General features: G+C 39.4%; 1 protein-coding gene across 3 annotated transcripts in view; it reads left to right on the forward strand.

The window, feature by feature from the left end:
- The window catches only part of LOC129573528 (fat-like cadherin-related tumor suppressor homolog), a 153,516-nt gene that overhangs the window by 126,184 nt on the left and 3,640 nt on the right, over positions 1–23,692 (forward strand). For all 3 annotated transcript variants that reach the window (XM_055454129.1, XM_055454128.1, XM_055454130.1), the window contains 8 exons: positions 9,106–9,543; positions 14,423–14,823; positions 15,246–15,554; positions 17,098–18,451; positions 18,654–19,087; positions 19,178–22,111; positions 22,188–22,845; positions 22,987–23,352. In XM_055454129.1, coding sequence (XP_055310104.1) covers positions 9,106–9,543; positions 14,423–14,823; positions 15,246–15,554; positions 17,098–18,451; positions 18,654–19,087; positions 19,178–22,111; positions 22,188–22,845; positions 22,987–23,352 — 6,894 coding nt within the window. The remainder of the gene's footprint in view (positions 1–9,105; positions 9,544–14,422; positions 14,824–15,245; positions 15,555–17,097; positions 18,452–18,653; positions 19,088–19,177; positions 22,112–22,187; positions 22,846–22,986; positions 23,353–23,692) is intronic.

Below are 23,692 nucleotides of genomic sequence, written 5' to 3' on the forward strand. Positions count from 1 at the left end.
CCCGTTCACTGCCACATCCACAATGTCGGAGAACCGACTCACCAAAAGAGCCGCCTCAAGAATATTTTAATGATTGTTCAATTTATTTTTGAATTGAATATGTCAAGTCTACGAGAAGTTGTTTCTTAAAAACTTTACTACCCAACCCAATTGACTCTCTGGGATACTCTTGCGTCTCTGTGTGTGTGTATGTGAGTGGGTCTGGCGAACAAAAACTTTGTTCAGGCAAATCGACAGTGGAACGTACTGTTTATTAACTGCTTGTTGCCTCTTGAAAACATATTCGATTGCATTTCGTGCGGAAAAAGTTTATTCTCTTCATGTGAATGTGGCTGTGTGTATATATGTATAAGTCACACTATTTTGGAAGCAGCGTGCGCGAAATGGAGTTCAGTCCATAGTTTCCGTTTTCATCATTTAAAACAAAAACTTTTAAGTCAATCGTCAATATGATCATTTGACCAATATTCAACTTTGTGGAATATTACTGGAAGCTGAATATGATGAGCATCTACCACCACAGCCTCCTTCTCTGCAGTGGCTGCTGCAAGATTCGATTTCACAAATGCAAATTTCATTCGCCTTTTTTTCGTTCGGTCTTTTCTGCAACTTTTGCATTGTTGCATGTGGACTGTGGAGTGCATTTTATCGTGTCAAGTGCATTTCACCGTCATTGCTCTTCATCAGTTGCTCTGATTGAAAAACTTTGGCAACGGAAAGCGAGGCGCAGCAGTAAATAGAGAAAACAAAAATTATTATGCGACCGAAAATATCGAATTCAGAATTCTGTGAAATTCTTATCGCAAGTGGCTTTTAATATTCGTTTTTTTTCTCGATGAACATGACACTGTGTTTGAAACATTCGAATACCGGAAATTATATTTGCATATAGAAAATGGTTGCAGTCGTTGTTGTGCAGCATGAAATGAGAAATGGAATACCCCGCACATATCGAGTGTGTGCGCTTTTGGTACGATGCCCGATCGAAATACAATTGAAGCAACATCTATATGGCACACTGATTTCATTTTGGCAACAAATATGGCATACAACAACAACAAAATCCATGGAAATGCTGGAAAAAAAACCGAGGGCATTAGTTACTCGAGTGAATTCCGGTGTTCCTGGCATATTCAAGTCATTGAATGTATTCGAACCAAAGCGAAAGAAAAAAAAACATATTACGAACCCTTGAAAAAAAAACCGTTTGCTAATGTATTTGTGTGTCTCCATTCATGCATCAGTGTTTTATGTCGCTTGTATCGACAGAGTGGGCCCAAAAAACAATGTACCATTGTTTTGTGTGATTGTATCCAGTGTGCTAATCTGTGCGGATTTGGTTGGCATTAATTTGTTTGATTAATATGTCAACATCAATAACGCATGCTAATCTTCTCATGCGTCGCATTCATCATTCATACACATCATAAATATTTTATAGGCTTGTTATGCTCAAATACTTCTTGGAGCCCAAAACGATCTCTGGCCATTGAAAAGTTTTCAATGAAGCGCGGGCAATAGAAAGAAAGAGAGGATAAAAATGCGTTCGTTCGTCCGTGTGTGTAAACATTTCTATATTTTCTTGAATGGTATTACGGGTTTTCGACGCAAAACTCGCCCATCGTTAGGAATATGATATTGTTTTCAATATCGTTTTATGCGTTTCGGGTGTATAATGTCAATACATCCTTGATCGAATCCGTTCAAAATGATTTCATTTTTTTTTTATTCGGGATAGTAAGGGTGACATTCCCTTGTTTGCCTATATATTTGTTGTAATAATATCGTGCTACAATAAAGAAAATATGCCTCTTGAAGAAGAAATAAAACAAAAAAACGTAGAGAGACAGAGAGAAAATCATAGGCATTTTTGAACCCTTATGCACCCAAAATGAGCGTCAGCGCATTGTTATTCTTTCCGGAAGAAGGAAAGAAAAAGGTTCGGTCACAAAAGCAAAATCGAAGTGAATCCATGCAAAGTGAAATGGGGCCATGAGACTTTGGTTGCTGACTGCGCCAAAGCAACGAAAGCAGAGAAGAAGCAAAAAATTGAACCGAACCAAATTTTGAACATTAGTACTAAAATTACACACAGTTTGTCATGTTACCGATTGATAGCGATATGGTTATCGAATCGGAAATTGAAATTAGCATAAGCTGCTGAGTCGTGCATAATATTTTCGAATTTTGAGATCGAACCGAAGAAGAAAAAAAACGCAACAACAACAAGGAATCGATGTTGTCTATTTCAGGGCAAATTCCGTTTGACGTTGTTGTGAATCCAATGTTTTCGGCTCGTTATTGTCTTGACATTTGTTCGGATCAAATGGTTTGCCTCTTCTTTGCTCAACGAAGAACAACAAAAACACGGCAGGACATTTCCGGTAAGATTTTTTTGGTTGTCATCACAATATCGTCGCATTTTCAAGTGGTCTCGGTGAATTGTGCGAACATCGGCATTTGCAAAACTCGTTTGTCATATTAACATCCGTTTCGATAATGAAAATACTTTACCGGAATCCATAGCATTCGGTCTATATTTTCCATGTAGCTGCGTTTTTCCACCACCACCACCAACCCATCAATGTTTCGGTAGCCAGAGCCACTTCGATTAATATTTTCGGTTTTTTTTGTTGTTGCTTTGAACGCTTTGTGTAAATATGGTACATGAACATATATGATGGGAAAAAAACGACTGAATGAGAAGCGACAGCATTTGCAAATACTAAACAAATAAATGTGTGCCTAAGTCTTCTTATAAAATTTATGCATGGCTTACGATCAATACAACCCGGCTACACAATACACAACGCATTCAATTGCTCGTCGGTAGTTTTCGTCTATGCAATATTAAGTACCCCAAGTGAAAAGATGGCACAGAGTAAGAAAGCGAGAGCGAGGACGAGAGAGAGAGAGAGAGAGAGAGAGAGAGAGAGAGAGAGAGAGAGAGAGATAGAAAGCAAGAGCACTAAAAAGAGGAAAAGAAAAGCACATACACACATTTCTATCAACCGAAAATGTTGTCAACTCCGTATCAATACATATTTATTCATGTTTCGTGTATGACTGAGCATTTATATTACGGTCGTGGCCCATTCGTTGTTCGCAGGCTACAAAACGGATATGCTATCTGTGTCTTTTTTGCCTTTGCTTGATTCTGTCTGACTCTTTCCCTCTCGCTCGTCGCTCTCCCTATTTTTCGCTCTCTCTCTCTCTCTCTCTCTCTCTCTCTCTCTCGCTCTCTCTATCTCTGCCGATTTCGCTTCAGATCGATTGATATGAGGGCGGCAAGGAGCAACGAGAAAGATCGAGTTGGAAAATATAATTTCGAGCAAAGTATAATCGCTTGTTCTAGTCTACTGAATCTCATCTCTATTTTACTAGTTCGTCATGCATTCTCGTCTCTTTAGCGTGGCCCGCTTCTTAGCATCTCAGTGAAAATATGGTGTGTGTGGTTGCTGCTGCTGCTGCTGCTTTTTTCGATTCTTTTTCTCTATCTCTCTCGTTGTTCATCTTCCTTCGCTCGGTAGCTTCATCTCGCTTGATATATGTTTTCTCAATTATTTAGAATGAAGCCAAGTGGAAAACTCAACAGAAAAGAATTCAATGAAGTTTCCATGGCCAAAAGGAAAAGAACGGCGCATTTAATGTTAAAAAAATCAAAATATCAAACGACAATAAATGGAAGCAGAAGAGCAACACATACCGAACGAAACTATATCGTCGTCGATTATGGAACTATGATGGCTTCGCTTTGGATAATGGCCCCAAAGTTGATGTGCAAGTTGTGAAGCAGAAAAAATTTCTGAGGCGTATCGTATGGTGTGTATAATACGTGCATTGCTCGCTCGCTCTCTCTCTTTCTCTCGCTCTTTCCAAAAAAACAACCGCAACAATTGCTCTGTGTGGTGTTCATGCATTTCGAGGCGAACATTTAATTTATCGCCGATTTTTTGCTCTCTCTCCATCTTCTCATTACTTACGCGCCTTAAGTGTGTCAATATGGATACGCGTCAATGTTTCTGGGGAGTTGTCTTGAAACCAACTTTTGTCATTGTTCACTTCGTTCAGTATTATGTATATGTGTGTAAGTTTGATTTGTCGGGCGCACGCCAAGCCTTCGAAATCCTTCATTGCGCGCATTCAATCTCTTTTTCTCTCTCTCTCTCTCTCTCTCTCATTACAATACGCTCTTGATTTCTCTCGTTGCACTTTATGCTATTACACGCTTTCGACGATGTTTTTTTTCTGCTTCCTCTGCATAGCCGCTGCGATTGGGGGTGCTAGTGGGAAAAGAGAGAGAGAGATAGAGAGAGAGAGAGGGAGAGAGATAGAGAGAGAGAGAGAGAGAGGGAGAGAGAGAGAGAGAGGGAGAGAGAGAGAGAGAAAACACGAACACAATGTTCAAAAACTTTATTGTTTTCTGAAGAACAATGTTCAGCAGTAAATTAAGAATGTTAACACATTCATTAAGATACGATGCAATGCCGAAACTTACATATGCTTGCATTTTGCCCGCGTATTTTGTGTGTATTGTGCGAGTGAGTGTATGCCTCATCGCACGCGCGAGCTGTAGATTGCAAAGAAATATTGCCGTACTTGGCCTCGGATGGAGGAAGAAAAAAAAGAAAAAAAAAGTTGATGTAAAAACATGGGAAAAAAATCATCAACGCAAAGCTGAAAAAGCGATTTTTATTTTCAGCAGCCATCTCTCCCCATTCTTAAAACAGCCGAATGAAGAGTTTCGTACATTCGATTTGCTGTAATATTCTTACTGTGGCGCTGCTGTTGTTCCACGTTCCACAAAACCACATCGCTGAATTTCAACTTATTTTCCACTGTTTTCCGAATTTCGAAAACACAACGCAAAAGAAACATGAAACGAAGGGTAAAAAAAAACGTCAAAAAGCCAAAGAAAAATAGAAAAAAGGGTCATAAGCTGACAGAAGTGGAAAAGAAAAGCAGCAATGAAAAGTTTTGTGGAAAAAAAAGGCGTTAATTTTCAAGACTTTAGCAATTAATGCTAATGTGGCGACCGTACTAAAAAAAATAAAGCTTTACACTGGGTTAATGTTAACTAATTCACTTCACAACTATAAAACTCAGTGTCAACAAAATGCTGCTCGATTCAAGCAACTAGCAGCACCACCACGATGACTGCCGTCGCCTCTATCACCATCAAATATTACACATGACGAGAATGAGGGAATTAAAGACGAAGAGGAAAAGAAAATAGAATAATAATAATAATAGTCACAACTATAATGGTAATGGCAATTGCAATTGCAATGAAAGTTTTGTGTGTGGAGCGTGCGCGTGTAATTTCATTTTATGGTTCGGTTGGTGCAATTGTATGAATTGTTGCGGTTACATTAACCGGATTATGTGAGATTTAAGTGATTTTAGCCAATTGTACATGTAGAGCTATTATCATCAGTGTCGCGTGTTATGCCTATATATATTTTTTTTGTTTCCTTCTCATCCTGCTTGACATGCATCAATAACGTATGAAAAACAGCAATAACAACAGCTTTACATTTGATGTGTTGGCAGGATAGAGAGAATAGAAATGAGATCGTCAACAGTTTGACTTTGTCAAATCGACAACTTTAGCAAAGTGTGTGTCTCAAACTTTAGCTGCACGAAACTTTTCCAAAGTTCTGTATCAATTCAACAATATTCGATCGTCCATATATTTGATTGAAATCTGAACAGACTAGACACACACAGTGTGTGTGAATATTCAACTCGAAATTCATCCGCAATGCAACAGCAACGTATCGCTGATTTTCCCTTGATGAATAGTTGCATCGTTTCCTTTATGGTGTGCCAACACGAAGTGTGCTGCTTAGTGTACAGTAAATTTTGCGTCGTCGTTTGACGCAACAAACAACCGCCACATCACATCGCAGCACATCGCAATTGACTGACTGACTATAAAAACAGTCGACACATTCAAGCAACCCTCTCGCCCCGCCAATGACAAACTTTCCGCAAACTGCATCCTGCCAATACGTGTGCATGCACATAAACTAGCACTAAATAAACTTTAACTATTGCTGCCGCCACCATTCGACTCTCAATCTCTCTCCCGCTCTCTCTCTCTCTCTCTCTCTCTCTCTCTCTCTCTCTCTCTCGCTAGTTAGCTTATTCGCATTCGCTATATCATAATATTTGTTGAACATAAGCGGACGAGCTTTGGCGAACGAGTGGGAGAAATAAATAAAGCTAAGAGTGTTTTTGTATAGTGCGTCGTTTCCCATTTCATATGACATCAATTCATTGTGAATGCTTCAAATATAGTGGAAATTTCAAAAACTCGACGGAAAAACATCATTGTTTTTAATCCGACAAACCACTCTATCCCTCTCTCACATCGCCACCGCCACCGCCAACATCATTTTCGCATCAAACTTACACACCATATTAATGAATCCTCGTCGTTGTCAACGTTCATTATCTTGTCAAACTTTGCAATCACTTTGAAAACATTCGTTGTGTTGCCGCCGTCGTCGTCGTCGGATTTTTTTCTTCTTCTATTTCTTCTCTCTCATGTGTATGTGTATATATGCTTCGCAAACCATTTTTATGGCCGTACTTTTTAGTGCAATCAAGAGTTTTAACTTTTAAACTGTAATTCCCTTATTTTTACAGTTCCGTTTTAATTGCGTGATTATTTTAACATGATTTGCCATTTGAATGAGCTTTCTTCAATGTTATCGCTTTAGATTTATGTGTGCGTATGTGTGTATGTGTATGTTTGTGTACTTTGTGGGGTGGCATAATATATAAAAATGAAATTGTTTCCCTTATTTTTCTTTTGCAACACTTTCCCGGTCTGCGTTGGATGAGTGTAATTGTAACGGAAGTCGGTTATTGCTGCTGATTAAGTTTTCAGAAAGAGACCGCGTCGCTTTTATCTAGCCTGCTCCCAATCCACACACAGAATTTATCACAAATGTTCAAAGTGTGTTTAGCTTTGTTTTCCGCATAGATCTCCCGCTAAAAATCTCACACACTCTCTCTCTCTCTCTTTTTCTCACTCGTCATCCCTAATTCTAACTAGCAATCGCTCTCATTCACTCGTTCTATGTTTGCCGACAAATGATTGCAACTCTCTCTCTCACTTGCTCCACCGTTCTATATGAATCCGACTCTCTCTCTCTTTCACTCACTAGTCCACATTAAGCACTAAATGCGATATTTGTTGTTGGCCAAAATCCACTTTTCAGATAGTCTCAAAACGCTCATTATACATTCGCAAACAGATCTACAATACAAAATTCGTAAAACTCTTGCTCAAAGCGAATTAGACGATGATGCCTTTGTTAAATAATTGTTCAAAACTCACCACCAACACCACTACTCCTAGTAGCTATAGATGCTTTATTAAAATTAATCGGTCGACAGTGTCGAATTAGAACTACACATAATTCGGGAATCACGAAAACTATGCCATGTATAGTTGCGTGTAGAAACGAGAACAAACGGAAATAAAGTTTGTTTATGCATTAGCATCATTTGCGTCAGCGTTAGTAATCACACCACACACTATCAGAAGACTGGCACGGAATACACGGCACATGTGAGTGAAAGGATGAAAGAGAGGAGTAAGAGCAAGAGACAGAGCAAGCAAGAGTTTTACTTAAGCGTTTATGAATTTTCTCTACAGTCGAAAATTGATTTTGCACAAATTCGCACACAGTTGTTGTTTTTGATGTCTTGATTTGCATATTGCGAACAAGACTGCAATCAACTCAATTTTGTGTATGTGATGTATTTGCTTGGCAAAGCCTGTGTTGAAGTCGATCCGTTTGACGACAACGCATATCTTATTGATAAATTTTTATTGAATTTCGTGCGCCGTGTGAATGTAATATGAAATGTGGTGTTGCATGCTGTGAGCATGGAATGAGTGCGCGAAAAGACAGAGAGAGAGTATGTGTGCTGCATAATCCAGGACAAATGCATTGGCGCACACGCACGAACACAAACACAAGAGATCAATGTATGGTGAATTGTGCTCATATTTTCGAATGTTTTGCACGTTTACAATAAATGCATACGGCATTTCTGGCTTTCCTTTTCATATCTAATTTCGTACATTTTTCTAACCATTTTGCCCTTTTTTCACTCGTGTACTGTGTTGAGTGAAATGATACGTGATGCGCATTCCTGTGTCAATATTTGCATTTCATGCGCGATAACACAATTATTCATCCATTTTGTTGTTGTTGTTGTTGTTTTGTCTTCTAATTTGAATTGATATCAATTTGTTGTTTTTTTCGTTCTATTGTTTGCATATCATCCAAATGACGATAATAGAGTACGTTTGCATCCACTTTTTTGTATTAAAATATCATCATCATCCATTAACCAATAATTCACACTTTTGAACATAAAAAAGAAACAAAAAAAGTTTTTGTGTTCAAAACGATTTCCCATTGAAATAATAATAATTGAAATTTATTGAGCACACCAAAGCATTCAAAGCATTTTTTCCTTCTTTCATTTGAAGAAGAAAAAAATAACCATTGCACATCAACATATTTTGTAAATACAAATAGACCACAAGTATGCCTTCTTCCTTCATTCCTTACACACTCTCATTTTTCTCATTCACTCCAAATGGAATGTATAAAACTTTTTCAATAATACCAAAAGCGACGTTCATTTTTTTTTTCTGTGTGTTCTTTAACACCGCATTCATAACGCGCATCTGCACAAGTGAGCGTGAAATTAAAAAAAATGAAGCGCGCTCGGTGTGTGTGTGTGTGTGTGTGTATGCGTGTCGTTTTATTGTTCACATTCTCTCTTTCTCTATATTGTTTATCTTAGATTTTAATTTTCAAGTTTGTTCCATTTTTGTTTTTGTTCTGTTTCCATATCATTTGCCTGTTTTAATATTTGTTTGTTTGTTTTAATCTGTAATCAATTTGCATTTTGTATTAAATATTTTCTCGCATAAATTCGATAATTAATTTTAATTTTTTTTTTCTCTCCCCCTCTCTTGAATAAATCGATTCGTTGCGAATGGATTTGTTTTTTTTTCTTCTCTTTTTTCTTCCATTTTTCTCCATGAATTTTTCTGCTGCTGTTGTTTAGGTGCTATTTATGTGGTGGATGATCTGGACTATGAGCGAAAGCAACACTATGAACTGGTGATTCGAGCCACGGACAGTGTGTCTGGTGTATCGGCTGAAGTGCCCGTTTCGGTGCTCGTTCAAGATGTTAACGATTGCCTGCCCGAATTCGAACAGGATAGCTACAATGTGACCGTATCGGAGGGTGCATCATTTGGTACAGCAATACTAAAAGTGGTCGCACACGATAACGATACGGGCATCAATCAAATGGTCACGTATGGCATTCAAACGGACAATAAAAATACATCCGAATACTTTCAAATGGATCCAATCGAAGGTGTTGTGTATTTAAAGAAATCATTAGATCACGAGCAATTAGCTACGCATCATTTTACGGTAATTGCCATCGATAAGGGTGTACCGAGTCTCAGTTCAACGGCACACGTTTGGGTCAAAGGTCAGTTTAATATATTTGATTAGATTTTTCTTCTCTCTCTCTCCAATTTCTTTTTATCTATTGTTGCTCATCAAATTCCAAAAAGTATAGAAAAAAAAAACACCAAGATCAAAATAAGCGGCACGCCATGCCATACCGTGTACCAGTCAATATACAACAAGTTAGCATTTCATTATCTCATTTGATTATTACGGTTTTATTTTTGATCCCATTCGAGAGTCGACCAAACAACTTCAAATACTCGTTTTACACATTGCCACTTTACAATTTACTAAAACGTTTCGCTTATCATTTGATCAGCTGCAACAGAGCCAACAACACCATGAGGCACATTTAAATGCTGCCTTTTTGCATCCCATCCATTTGGTCTCTGTCGCACACTTGATTTTCGTTACTTTTCTCTTGTATTCGTCGCCATTTCATTGCCTCGTTTCCTATGTTTTCAGGAAATCATTTTTTCTTCATCTCCCTGTCTCTCTCTTTGTCCTATTCCCAGCAATTTCCCTTTCTACTACTCTCTCTCGCTCTCTTCCACAGTTTTCCACTATTCATCTCTCATTCTCTTTCCAATTTCGACTATTCCTCTCACTCTATTCGTCAGCACAACACTTTTCCGTTCAATCCTCCCCCCCCCCCATCTTCCTACCGCTTCCACTTGCCGCATTCATCGCATGGAGATATCAACATGAAAAGTTCATTGTTTGTTTCATTGTGGCACCTTTGAACGGTTCAATTTAGTATCAGCGTTCAGCATTCACACACAACATGATTGTTATGCAATCGTTATAGATCGTAGTATATCCATTGAAGTGTTATGGTCATTGTTTTGGGGTACGTAATTTTGTGCAACAATTCGCATATAAATGAATATCCATTTTGAAAAGGGAAAATGGCCGGGGAAGCGAACGAGCGAGCGAGCGAGTGAATGAGCGCGCTCAACTAAACAATAAGACTATTTTTGTTCGTTTTACTGCACTATTAATTCAAATTGCGTTCCGTTAACGTAAAAACATTTTCAAATAGACCCGATAATCGATGTGTGTGTATACTGTATATGTGTCGTGTGAGCTACGATTCCGTTGTTCGGATGCGTGAAGAGCGTATGCGCTTATATTGCGAGGTAGAATGAGCGAAAATACGTGAAATTTATTCAATTTAACGAACACTTGGTTGTCAACAAGAAAAGCTCAACGTTGATGACATTTTTTGCATGCTTTCCGCATTCGCTCGCTAAACGAAAATCACATACACACAAATGCTTTGGTGGGGCTCAATCACAATATATATATATATATCAATCAAGCATTATATAAAAGCTGCATTTAATTACGTTTGGCATTGTTCGGGCTGAGCACAGTGCTTCAATTCGATTTCGACGGATTTTTTTTTTCCGCTCTCCTATCTCACATTGCCTCCGCCGCAATTTTTCGCCATCTCTCTGTTTCTCCCGTCGAAAGTAATTTCAATTGAATTTAGCCATCGTTTGATGCTCGTGTCTTTGTTATAGTTTTTCATATGTATATAATTAGGGCATATTTTCGTTGAAATTAAATTTAGTAGATTGAATGCCGTTGCCGATTTTGATATTTAATTGAAGCCTAGCGAATATGTACTGTGCAGAAGAATGGCTTCGCATTGCATTAAATTGTATATGACATATAAGTTGATGCGCATGCAAAATGCGACGTCGTTTCAACGAGAACAACAACAACAACGACGACGAAAACAGCATCAGAAGCAGCAACCGTCTATTTGTTCGAAACTTGATTAATGCGATATTAATTCACTGGCTACAGCTGAATTTGCCTCGAGCACACACACACACCCATATATAAATGCATGGTCCGAAAACTACTGTGACAGTTGCCATGAATAATAGTTGTTGTAAATTGAGACTATGCCACCATCAAATTTGTCTACAAACATCGTTCATTCGTTTTGTTGGTGATTCAGTAAATTTTAGTTTCGATCCACTGTCACTCTCGCTCGCAGCTCCAACTCACGTTCGGTATCTATGGGGTATCATCATTTGATGTATTTAGCTATCGATTTCCGTTGTCATGCTAGTCATTCTTCGGCATTTCCGGTTCATTAATGAAACAACGACACTGATAAAAAAATGCAAATCCACTTCGACCGTCCCTCACTCCACCCCCAATTTGCATCCTCCAAAGTAAGTGAACAATTAAAGCTCACGCTTTATGTAATGCTGACGCCGAATGTGCTGCCGTTGTCACTGCATACCGTTGAAAATAATGCGGTTTTTCATTGAAGTTTCCATGTCATTATCGCGCTAGCGCGTATTTATGGTACCGTATAGTTTTCGTTTTATTGGCGAACAATGGCGCATAGTTTGTGTGAGATCAAAAGATGATTGCGTATTTCCTATTACAATTGACCAAAGCATAATTTGATGATTAATTTTATATTGTGATAAAATCGTTGGGTTATTGTGTAAATTGCGTACACAATATTCGATCCGTTGTTTGCTTGCGCTGCAATTTATATTCAGGATTTTAAGTGTTGGTCGATGGGCGGCTGGGTAAGAGTGTCTATACATTTCTTTCTCTTTTCCTCTCTTCTTCGCCCGAATTCGATTGATGTTGCATCATTGCACGCACTTATTGTGTGAAAAATAGTTTACATATTGCTTTGTCGCTCATTTGGTCGCGCTGTGCATTCTGTTATTTCAGCCATGGAGATTTTACGATGGCATTCGAGATATGCCAAAACAAGAGGCGGCGGCCAGTTGCGTGGTACATTTTTGGACAAAATGTGAATAATTTCGGCAACAAGTCACTGGTCAAATGTTATCGCAAAACTCAAAAAGCCATGTCATTTCATCAGATAACAAAAATGCCATTGAATTCGCTCATGTTGCGAGATTCCGTGCGTTTGTCTCCGTTTCTCTCTCTGTGTGTCTGTCTGTCTGCATGTGAGTGACATGCATATGATCTGTGGCTATGGACATGCAACGATTCAATTTTAGTTTTTAATTGGAACGCATATTTTGTGTGTTTGTGACCATGTCTATTGTGTGCCCGTGTGAAAAAGAAATGACTGACTGACTATAACTTCAGTTGACTTTAGTTGATTGAAATTATATTTTTGTTCTAAGAAAATCACTTGGTCCCAAATGAAGCAACTTAGATTGACTTGTAACTTCAAATGATTTCAGTTAACTATGATAGACTTACACTACACTTTGTACTGAAATGTCAATCAAAGTAAGTCATTTTTGTCCCAAATTAGTTAACTGACTGCTCAGTTACTATTTTTTCACACGGGTGTGTATATCAGAACCGAAGCAATTGCATGTGAAAATGTTCAAAAGGCAACGAGTGAGGTGAGCGGGTGGGCAAACACGCGCATTTACAATGAAAACAATCTCATTCTCGCCTCTCATTCATACTGCTGTGTATGAGAACATTGTTTTGGAAAATAATCCCGGTGTATATAGATGACACACACGCCAAAAGAAAATCGAGAAAAAAAAACGCCGTAAACTATTGGCCGTTGCAAATCGTTGAAAATTTAATATACACAAACGAACGAGTATTTTATCATCAACACGAAATTAAATTCACAATTGTTTTGCTCCTTGTCGTAAAGCGTTTGCACATGCGCGCAACTCCCACGCGCTCGTGCCTCTCTCATTTGCTTTTCGCTTTGTAAATGGTGTACATTCAACGATGTGCATCAATAATTCCATTATTATTTAAATACGATTCATTGTCCTTTCAGCTGACAAATTACATTTCCACTTAATTAACCGAACTATTTTTGGTCGATATTTGCTTTTGGCCGGCTTTCGGTTCGGTCTTTTTTCTTTTCTATTCCGTTCGTTTCTCCGGTTGAACTGGATTTTAGCTAGTTTTTCCATTTTCAACTATTTATATGATTTGGAAATGGTAATTTTCGAAATGTTTTACTGATAAACGATTTTCAGCTGAATATGGACTTGAGAGAACGTTAAATAACCGTTAGCTGCATATTTTCTAGTGAAAACTACCGCACACACACACATGTGATTTCCGATGGACTTCATTTCGAATGCAATTGTAATTTCAATTTCCGTCAATTCTTAGTAATTGTGCTTTGTTCCAAAAAATGGTATGCACAATTGCACATTCCAAATTCTCAATATTAGTGCCTATGCAAATTCTATGATCAATAAAATCCGAAGCTATTCCGTCGAATAAACAAAACTCGATGTGATCAAACAACAAAAAAAATCAGTTTTTGAATTAAAATTCAACGAATAGAGAGAGAGAGAGAAAAAACACGATGAAAATGGAACTCGTTACAACTGTGTTTATTTATTAATGGCTTAACATAATGTTTTTATTCACTGGCCATGGCAAAACCGAACGGAATACAGATACAAAACATTCCGGCAAATAAAAATGTCGAAACAGATGTAAACGATCTCATCGCGAATAAAATAAAAGAGAGTAAAATATGTGTACATATAGTATATACGTATGGTAAATTTGCTTAATTAAAACTAAAACCAACACTGGAATTGATGAGCAACGCGTGCATTTTTGCAAAACATTTATAGTAAATATTTGGTTTTTATTAACTAAATTGTATTTATTTATCTATTTTCGCATCAATCTGGCGTCTTTATTTCGGAAATTTAATCATTAAAATAATACTGGTGATGATAATCAACAAAATAAACATTGTACATCGAATGGAAACTACAATAACACTCGTTATGATGACAACTCACTCGCTAACCCCAAAAACTATCGCCACAAACTAAAATGGGAACGATGACGACGACGACGACGACGACGATGATGATGATGACGACGAAAAAACCAACCACCACATGTGAAAATAACATCATAATCCCGGGCCACCCACACAGTTGCCGACATGAATGACAATGCACCGCGATTCGAGCAATCATCGTACAGTTGTTCGCTGTCTCAGCATGCGGTGCGTGGTCAATTTGTGACAATCGTATCGGCCAGCGATCCCGATTATATCGATGCCGATAATTTGATATATTCAATAGCCGAAGGCAATGAGCTGCAAACGTATGCCATTGATCCGATTAGCGGCATTATTACATTGATCAATATGCAAAATTTTGCCGAAAAGCATTCAACCATTTTGAATATATCGGTATCGGACAGCGTCTACACCAGTTTCATTCGTGTGCAAATCAACATATTGCCCGCAAATTTGCACAATCCCGTATTTCCGCATCTCGTCTATGATGTCAAAATTAATGAAAACCAAATGGCCGGCCGTCTAGTCATAACGGTAAGTTGTTGGTTTATTTGTTTATTGCTCTATTGTTGTTGGGTTGGCCCGAAAGGGCCGCCCGTGTCTGCCTATCAATTCTGAATCTTAATTACACGTATACAATAAATATAGTCGCAAAAACGTTCGGCTAACTACCTTTGGTCGATCGGAGTGGTCGGCCATTCGGTTGGTTGGCTTTTGGAAAATTATTTGATTTAGATTATTGACTTGTTAAACCCTTTAAATGGCTTTTCGTTTCCCAAACAAAAGCATTCATTTGGCATTGACCACCGTCGCCGTTATTGCTACGGCCCATGAATATCTCGATATTTCCAACACAATTTCAGTTGCCATTTTTTTCCTTCTCTTCTTTTCCTTTCTCTTCTACACTTGTTCAACTTCACTATGAATACATTTTTTTTTCTTTCTTTCTCTAAAAGGTTAATGCCATCGATGAGGATTTCGGCGAATACGGCATGTTAACATACGATATTTTTTCCGATGAAATGAAGGAATATTTTTCAATTGATAAAACCAAAGGGGAAATCGTTACAAAAATTCGGCTGGATCGTGAAGAGCAGAAAATGTATGAGGTACCAGTGATTGCAACGGATGGTGGTGGCCGTTCGGGTTTTACAACCGTTAAAATCAGAGTAGGCGATCAAAATGATAAAACACCTCAATTTTATCTGCGTGAATATAAAACATCAATTTATGGAAATTTATCGGTGAATGCAACCTTTTTGAATGTAAGTGCTTCTCCAATCGTGTATATTTTTTTTATTTTTCGTTGGTTGTTGTTGTTATTTAGTATGTGTGCGTGTGCGTGTGCGTGTGCGTGTGCGTGTGCGTGTGCGTGTGCGTGTGCGTGTGCGTGTGCGTGTGCGTGTGTGTGCGCACGCAAGAGAAAGAGGATTGGCATTGTGTGAGAGTGAGTGTAGTCAACGCATATTGCAGATTATACGGGATTTTCATTTTATGTGCTTTTCGAAACGTTAAACTTTAAATAGAATACAATACTGGTCGTAATCGGGACGGGTTGAGTTTCAGTTCAACTAGCAGCACCACCGTACACACATCACATCAGGCAGCATAAAGGGGATTTTATATGCTAAATATACTGTGGTGTTTATGCTAAGCATGTTTTGTGCTAGAGTGGTGATAAATTTTATCTCTTGTCAATATAATCAGCGACCGAACACATTGTGTTTTAACCTGATAGATCACACGCGCATCACGTGCACTGTGTGCAATTTACCGGGTACAACAACACAGCACAGCACACACAGGAAATTATTATTTTACAAATCAAAAGCGCTCAATGAGCTACCTCATTGTCCTCGGTTCAGCTGAAATGTTAAAAGTACCCAATTGGTGCGTGTCTCTTTTACTGAAGCACACCGTCACACGGCATCCGCATAAAATCACACTGACAAATTTATGGCCACTCTAATGTGAATCCCACGAGTAGATATAGATGAGGTGTTAGAATCGAATAAATACAATTTCCTAAATTGCAACTCGGAATTTTCAAGCGAAAGTGAATTGCAAGAAAGAGATCGAACTAATACACTCATACAATGTGAGTGTGAGTGTGTGTGTGCTTTCGATCGAAAAGTCTTTGCGTGCGCGTGCGAGCGCATTCCAACTATCATGGCATTGTCGATATGGTTTCTGTGTTGCGCGCGGCCTATCAACTAGGGAATCCATCAAAAATATTGCAATCGAATACATTACCGAATCGGGCGGGAATGTTTATATCACTAGTTTTTTTTATAGCTTTTTTTCTCCATTTCGTAGAAGCACTTGACTGCTTCTTTGTTTTCTTTTGCTTACTTACCCGCACACTCGCTCTCTATCTCTCATCCACACACACACACACACACACACACACACACAAATAAATTTGAGAGTAGAGCGTCGAATGAAGAAAAAACAACAACAACTGCAAAGACGATTACCGAACTCGCTTTCGAATGAAATCCAATTCAACTAACACTTTCCTTTCGATCTAATTTCATATATATATATTTTTTTTCTCTCTCTTGCATTCTTTCCATTTCTCTTGTGCAAATCAACGCGTGTATATGTGCCGCCATCCACCTCATTTACCATCGTGTGTAACCGATTTGAAACCCATCACTAATGCGATGCGATATATTCTTCTTTGGAATGTTACCTTTGGTTTGGCTCTTTACTTCTTGTTTTTTTACCTACTACTCCATCACTCCCGCCCCCACAAAAATAAAAATAAAATAAAAACGAAACACCAAACTACATCAAATGGAGCAGATAAAAGCTTTTGATGCTGATGAAAATCAAAATGCAGTCATAAAATACAGCATTTACGATACACAGAATACAGGTGTCAAGGATTTATTTAGCATTGACGAGGATACGGGCGCAATGTATTTGAGCAAAACAGCCGAACGCATGGAAAATCAAATGTTTCAATTTTTTGTACGCGCTCACGATGGCGGTTCACCATCACTGCATGCCGATGTATCGGTCGATGTGTATATCATGTCACAATCGGATCTTGCGCCAAATTTCGAAAAACGTGAACGTATTCTATTTTTGGCGGAAAATTCAGCGCCCGGCACCGTTATTACGCGTCTAAAATTGACCAACATCAATATTACGATCAAATATCATATTGCATCGGAGACCAATTTGGACGCACCACAATTCACAATCACCAATGACGGTGAATTGAGTCTGGCCAAAACATTGGATCGCGAAACAAAAGATACACATTACATTGGAATTTATGCGGAATCCGATTCGAGCCCATCGTTGACCGCATTTTGTGAGATATTGTTGCACGTCCAAGATGAGAACGATAATAGTCCGGAATTTGAGAGTTCACGCTATTTCTTGACGTTGGCCGAAAACATTGAAAAAGGTTCGACAATAATGAAAGTTACGGCCCGCGATGCAGACACCGGCTCAAATGGTGACATTCGTTATGCATTCGACAACGATGCCGGTGATATTCTAAATATATTTGACATTGATGTTCATACGGGCGCTATAACGACGTTGATGCTTTTGGATCGTGAACAAGTGGACGAATATAATTTTCGCGTGATTGCCACCGACAATGGCCAACCGAAACGAAGCGGCGAAACAACGGTTATGATTAAAATTAAAGACTACAACGATTGTCCGCCAACGTTCAAGAATAACAGCTACTCGGCTAAAGTTAACGAAGATGCATTACCCGGAACCGTTTTATTGCAACTATCAACAATGGATCGCGATAAAATCGAAACTCCCGTTGATTTCTACATTTTATCCAGTGATTCGCAATCACAGTCTGTTTTTCAAATTCGGAACACCGGCGAACTGTATGTGGCCAAAGAATTGGATCGCGAAACAATACCCTTTTATACGCTGGATATTATTGCAACCGATGGAACATTTACAACACACACAAATGTCACCGTTGAAGTGCTGGACGCAAACGATAATCCACCGTATTGCTTAAAGTACCGCTACGAAGAGACACTCAGCGAAGGCGTTCACGTGGGAAGCTTCGTTTTAAGCGTTCTGGCCACCGATGCAGACGAAGCGGAAAATGCAAAGCTTCGATTCTATTTGACCGGCGATGGAGACGACGATTTTATTTTGGACGAAAGCTCAGGTAAACACATTGCGATTCTTTTTTTGAGTGAGCTTTTTCAAAGCGCTTCCTTTTAATTTTTGAAACGGAAACGTTTTAAGAATTTTTTGTTTAGTTTCGAAATTTGAAACTTGTTTTTTTTTCTCTTTTTTCAATTCTTTAATTTGGTTTCATTCATTTAAACACCATTCTGAAATATCCCACTTTTTCTGCATATCAATAGGTCACTTGCGAACCGCTCGGCAATTGGATCGTGAGGTACAGTCACGCTATCATTTAGTCGCTCATGTTCAGGATCACTATCGGTCATGGGAGTGCTCATCACAAATTGAAATTATTGTATCCGATGTGAATGACAATGCGCCAGTGTTTTCACTGCCCATTTACACCGTTTCACTGCCCGAAGACGCAGAGATTGGCACATTAGTTACGAAAATGCATGCAACCGACGCGGATATTGGCATAAATCGCAAGATTAATTACACATTCATTGATTCACACAAGGAGCACTTCAAAATCATACCAGATAGTGGCATCATAACGCTGGCCAAACCAATGGATCGTGAAGAAAAGGAAATGTACAATCTCACCGTACAGGCATTCGATCATGGAAATCCGAGATTGTCATCGATTGCTTATGTTGTCGTTAATGTTCAAGTAGGTGTATCAATCTGGTCATTTTTTCAGCTAATTTCAATTTTTTTTTTTTCATTTTCAACTGATTATTTTCCTCTTCATTTCTTAAAGGATATCAATGATAACCCACCGGAGTTCACTTCAAAGTATTACGCCGCCAGCATAACCGAAGATAGTCCAACGGGTTCTGAGGTTATTCGAGTATTGGCAACGTCAAAAGACACTGGACTAAATGCCGTGGTCAAATATTCCTTCATCGGAGGCAATGAGCAGCGAAAATTCCAAATCAATAACGAAACCGGTGTGATTACTATTTCCGATACATTGGACTACGAACGCGTCAAAGATTATTTCTTAACAATTCAAGCGGTAGATCTGGGCGAGCCACCACTGAGCAATTTGGCAACACTGAACATTTCGGTTATCGACAGCAATGACAACAGACCAATATTCACGCAAGCATCATACAGCGCTCGAATTCGTGAAGATTCTACGGTTGGCGATAAAATACTTCAGGTGCAAGCAAATGATTTGGATTCGGGTGAAAATGGCCATGTCAGCTACAGCATTGTTCGTGGTGATCGGTTGCAGCAGTTTAGCATCGAGAAGAATAGTGGTTATGTGTCGGTAGCTACGGCCTTAGATCGTGAATCAATATCGAGTTATGTGCTTGAAATCGAAGCCTTGGACAATGGTATGCCACCACTTTCATCCTATTCACTGTTGAACATTGAAATTTCCGATGCAAATGATAATCCGCCACTGTTCACACAACAAAACTACACAGCATTCGTGCAGGAAGACAAGCCGATTGGTCATATTTTGTTACGATTCGAAGTGACCGATGCGGATGCACCACCAAATGCTGAACCATTCACATTCGATATAATCACAAAAGATGCGGCATTTGTCGTGCAACAAGACGGCACCCTGAGAACGGCCACACGATTCAATCACAAAGTGAAAGACAGTTTTCTATTGCAAGTGCGTGTCTTTGACAACGGAACACCATTGTTGCATTCGGACACTTGGGTGACGGTGAAAGTGATCGAAGAATCTCAATATCCACCAGTCATTGTGCCGCAAGACATTTCGGTCAATGCATTCGGCGATGTATTCCAAGGCGGTGCAATCGGAACGATTTTTGCCAGCGATCAAGATCAATACGATACACTGACATATGATTTGGCACAAACATCCGGTGTTTTATATACACCAAAGAGTCTTTTCAACATTTCCAAAACCAATGGCACACTGTATGCTCTGCCCAAACTGGACATGGGTGATTATCGTGTGAATGTGACTGTCACCGATGGCAAATTCACCGTGTTTACAATCATCAAAATTTCCGTGGATTTGGTGACCGATGAAATGCTTGAAAATGCCGTTCTCATTCGTTTCACCGAAGTGACACCTGAACAATTTGTGCTTAGTCATCGCAAAACATTCATACGATCGATTCGAAATGCCATTGGATCACGATTGAAGGATGTAATAATCATTGCGGTGCAAACATCAACCGAAGACTCAAACACCATTCATCATCATCGCTATAGTCGAGATTTGCGAAATATTTCAATGCTACTGGACGACTCGACCGATTTGATTGATCCGAGGAATAAACGTCAATTGCAACACGATTTAGATGTATTGTTTGCGGTGCGTAAGCATCAACAGAATCCAAACACCGTTGCTTACTACAGTTCCGATGAGATTCGCACATTTTTAGATGGGAAAATCAGTGAAATCGAAAAACTCACCGAACTCTCCGTCGATGAAATCGTTCAATCGAAATGCTCCACCAGGTACTGTGATCATGGCAAATGCGAAGATAAAATGCAACTTGATCCAACGAAAATTAACACCGTTTCAACGGACGTTAGCAGTTTTGTATCGGCTCATTTTGAACATACAACACGTTGCCGTTGTGACATTGGCTATGGCGGTGAAAAGTGTGAAAATTCCGTGAATGATTGTGCAAGTAATCCGTGTCCAACGTTTAAGACCTGCATCCCTGATCTATCACCACAAGGCTATTATTGCATCTGTCCCAAAGGATTTGGCGGCCCGAATTGTGATAAGGATATTGTTAAATGCACCGATGACAGCTGCTACGTACCAAAGAATCCGGTAACATTCAATGGCAAAAGCTATATTCAATATCGTATGGAGAAAACGGCGGCGAAGAAAGCGCTTGAAGAGCACTTGGTGTTTTCATTGCGCGTTCGAACTATTCAACCAACTGGTAATTTGATGTATGCATCTGGAAAGATTGACTTTTCCATTTTGGAAATTCAAAATGGTGTCGTTCAGTATCGCTTTGATCTTGGGTCGGGCGAAGGTTTGATCAGTGTGACAAGCATTTATGTGTCAGATGGTCAATGGCATGATATTCGGCTAGAGCGTGAAGGAAACAGCGGACGACTGGTTGTCGATGGTAAACATGTTGCCCAAGGAAATGCGCCCGGCGTTAACGGAGTGTTGAATTTGCAATCGAGCGACATGTACCTGGGCGCCGAAGTGAAGCAACATCCAAGTGTCTTAGGTTTTGAAGATGTTCAACATGGTTTTGTTGGTTGCATGGACGATATCAATTTGTCACGACTCCCATTGACAATACACAATCCGGGCACCAGTAATTCCGTAGCCATTCTCAAACGCACTGCCAACATTGAGTTTAGCTGTGATGCTTCGGTTGTATTGAAGCCATTAGGCATCTGTGGAACAGCACCGTGTTTGAACGGTGGAACGTGCAAAGAAAATGATGGCGATAGTTTTGATTGCATTTGCCATACACGTTTCACGGGCAAATTGTGCGCCGTTGATACGGATCCGTGTGCATCAAATCCATGCTTGTTCGGCGGAAAGTGCCGAGGTGAATTGCTTGGCAATTACACTTGCGAATGCCCACCACGAATGACGGGCAAACGCTGCGATTTTGGACGCTTCTGTTCACCAAATCCATGCCGCAACGGTGGTGTGTGCGAAGAAGGTGATCAAGGACCGTTGTGTATGTGCCGTGGATACATGGGCCCGACATGCGAGGTAAGTTATCGGAAAAATACTTTTGAAAACACCTTCATGTTTTTAAACGTTCCCATTTTCTCTTCCGAATTTCCAGATTGATGTTGATGAGTGTGAAAAGATGCCATGCGGCAGTGGTGCTACCTGTATAAATGAAGCCGGCAGTTTTCGTTGCATCTGCCCACCAGATTTGACTGGTGCCAGCTGTGGCGATCCATTATACTCCAATTCGATCACATCCAAATTGAAAAATATTCCTATGGAACAAATAATTGGTGTCATATCCGGAATATCTGTGATATTTTTTGTATTAGTTGTATTTTTATCGTGTCGCTTGTGCAAACGACGACCGGCTCGACCACACACAAACAACATCAACAACGATACACGCAAAGAGAATGCAATACTTGTCGGTGTAACGCGGGACAATGGTGAATTTAAGCGCAACTCAAAGATGAGCAACATTGAGATTAGCCAACGGAACGAACAGCGTCCTACATCATTTACCAGTGGCAATGAAACTGCCGCACCATACGCATGCAATAATGTGTTTGTCAATAATTTGGATACGCTGCGAAGCTATGGTTCGGCCGGCGATGAACTTGAAAATGTTCCACCCGAATATCGGAAACCGACTCGGATCAATCAGCACGTCAATTTGAATGGACACTCGGCTAGCGGCGAAGCAGATCCAAAACAAACCTGGTCCGATTACCTACAACTTCAATCGTTTACTGACAATAAAATCAATAACGGTTCGTTTTTTAAAAATATTTTTTTCCCTAAATTTTCTTCCATTGACTTTTCTGATGACTTTTTTTTTTGATCATTTTGAAACGTCGTTCGATACCCTCTTCAATTTCAAAATAAAATTTCAACCAATTTTTTTTCCCCAGATCTCAAGCGAGCGAGTCCAATCAGTGCGGCCGGATCGGAGCATCGATGTGCAACATTGAAATCGACCGGCGTTCTACAGGGTCGTTTGCTTAACGTACCACTACCAAATCCATCATCGATGCAATATCAATTGGCCGCGAGCTCAACGGCCAACAGCGGCGGTTCGGGTGTCAGCAATGTCGAAGATTCGAGCAGTGAAAATCATGGCGAAGCATATCATTGGGACTGTTCGGATTGGGTGCGACGCAGCCATAATCCTCTGCCAAATATCACTGAAGTGCCCGGAAGCGAAGTGCCCGACTCATCTAGTTTTCATAGTAACGAAAGTAACGAATCACAATGCAAACAAGTTTATCAACCGCAAAGTGAGTGTTTGAGATCAAATTTTAATGCAAAACAATTGGAAATATTTTTGAATTATAGCTGTGCTCACGATTTTTTTTAATCAAGATATCGTAATAAACTAAAAATATCGTTCGATATCGTTATTATGATGGAATCTTAATAACGCTATCAACTTTTTATCAGGATATCAACTATATTCAAATAATAACGTTATCGGATGAATCTTAATAATCATCAAGTTCTGGGAGTGGGTTTTGGTGGATCCTCAGGATCGACCAGAACTGCTCCCAGTTCTGGAAGTGGATCTTCAGGATGGGCCAAGGGCAGTGTCAAACCGGATCTGGTCCATCCTGAAGATCC

The sequence above is a fragment of the Sitodiplosis mosellana genome, unplaced genomic scaffold (assembly GCF_009176505.1).
Source record: "Sitodiplosis mosellana isolate CC-2019 unplaced genomic scaffold, AAFC_SMos_1.0 Smas_scaffold_6099, whole genome shotgun sequence".
Taxonomy (NCBI): Eukaryota; Metazoa; Arthropoda; class Insecta; order Diptera; family Cecidomyiidae; genus Sitodiplosis; species Sitodiplosis mosellana.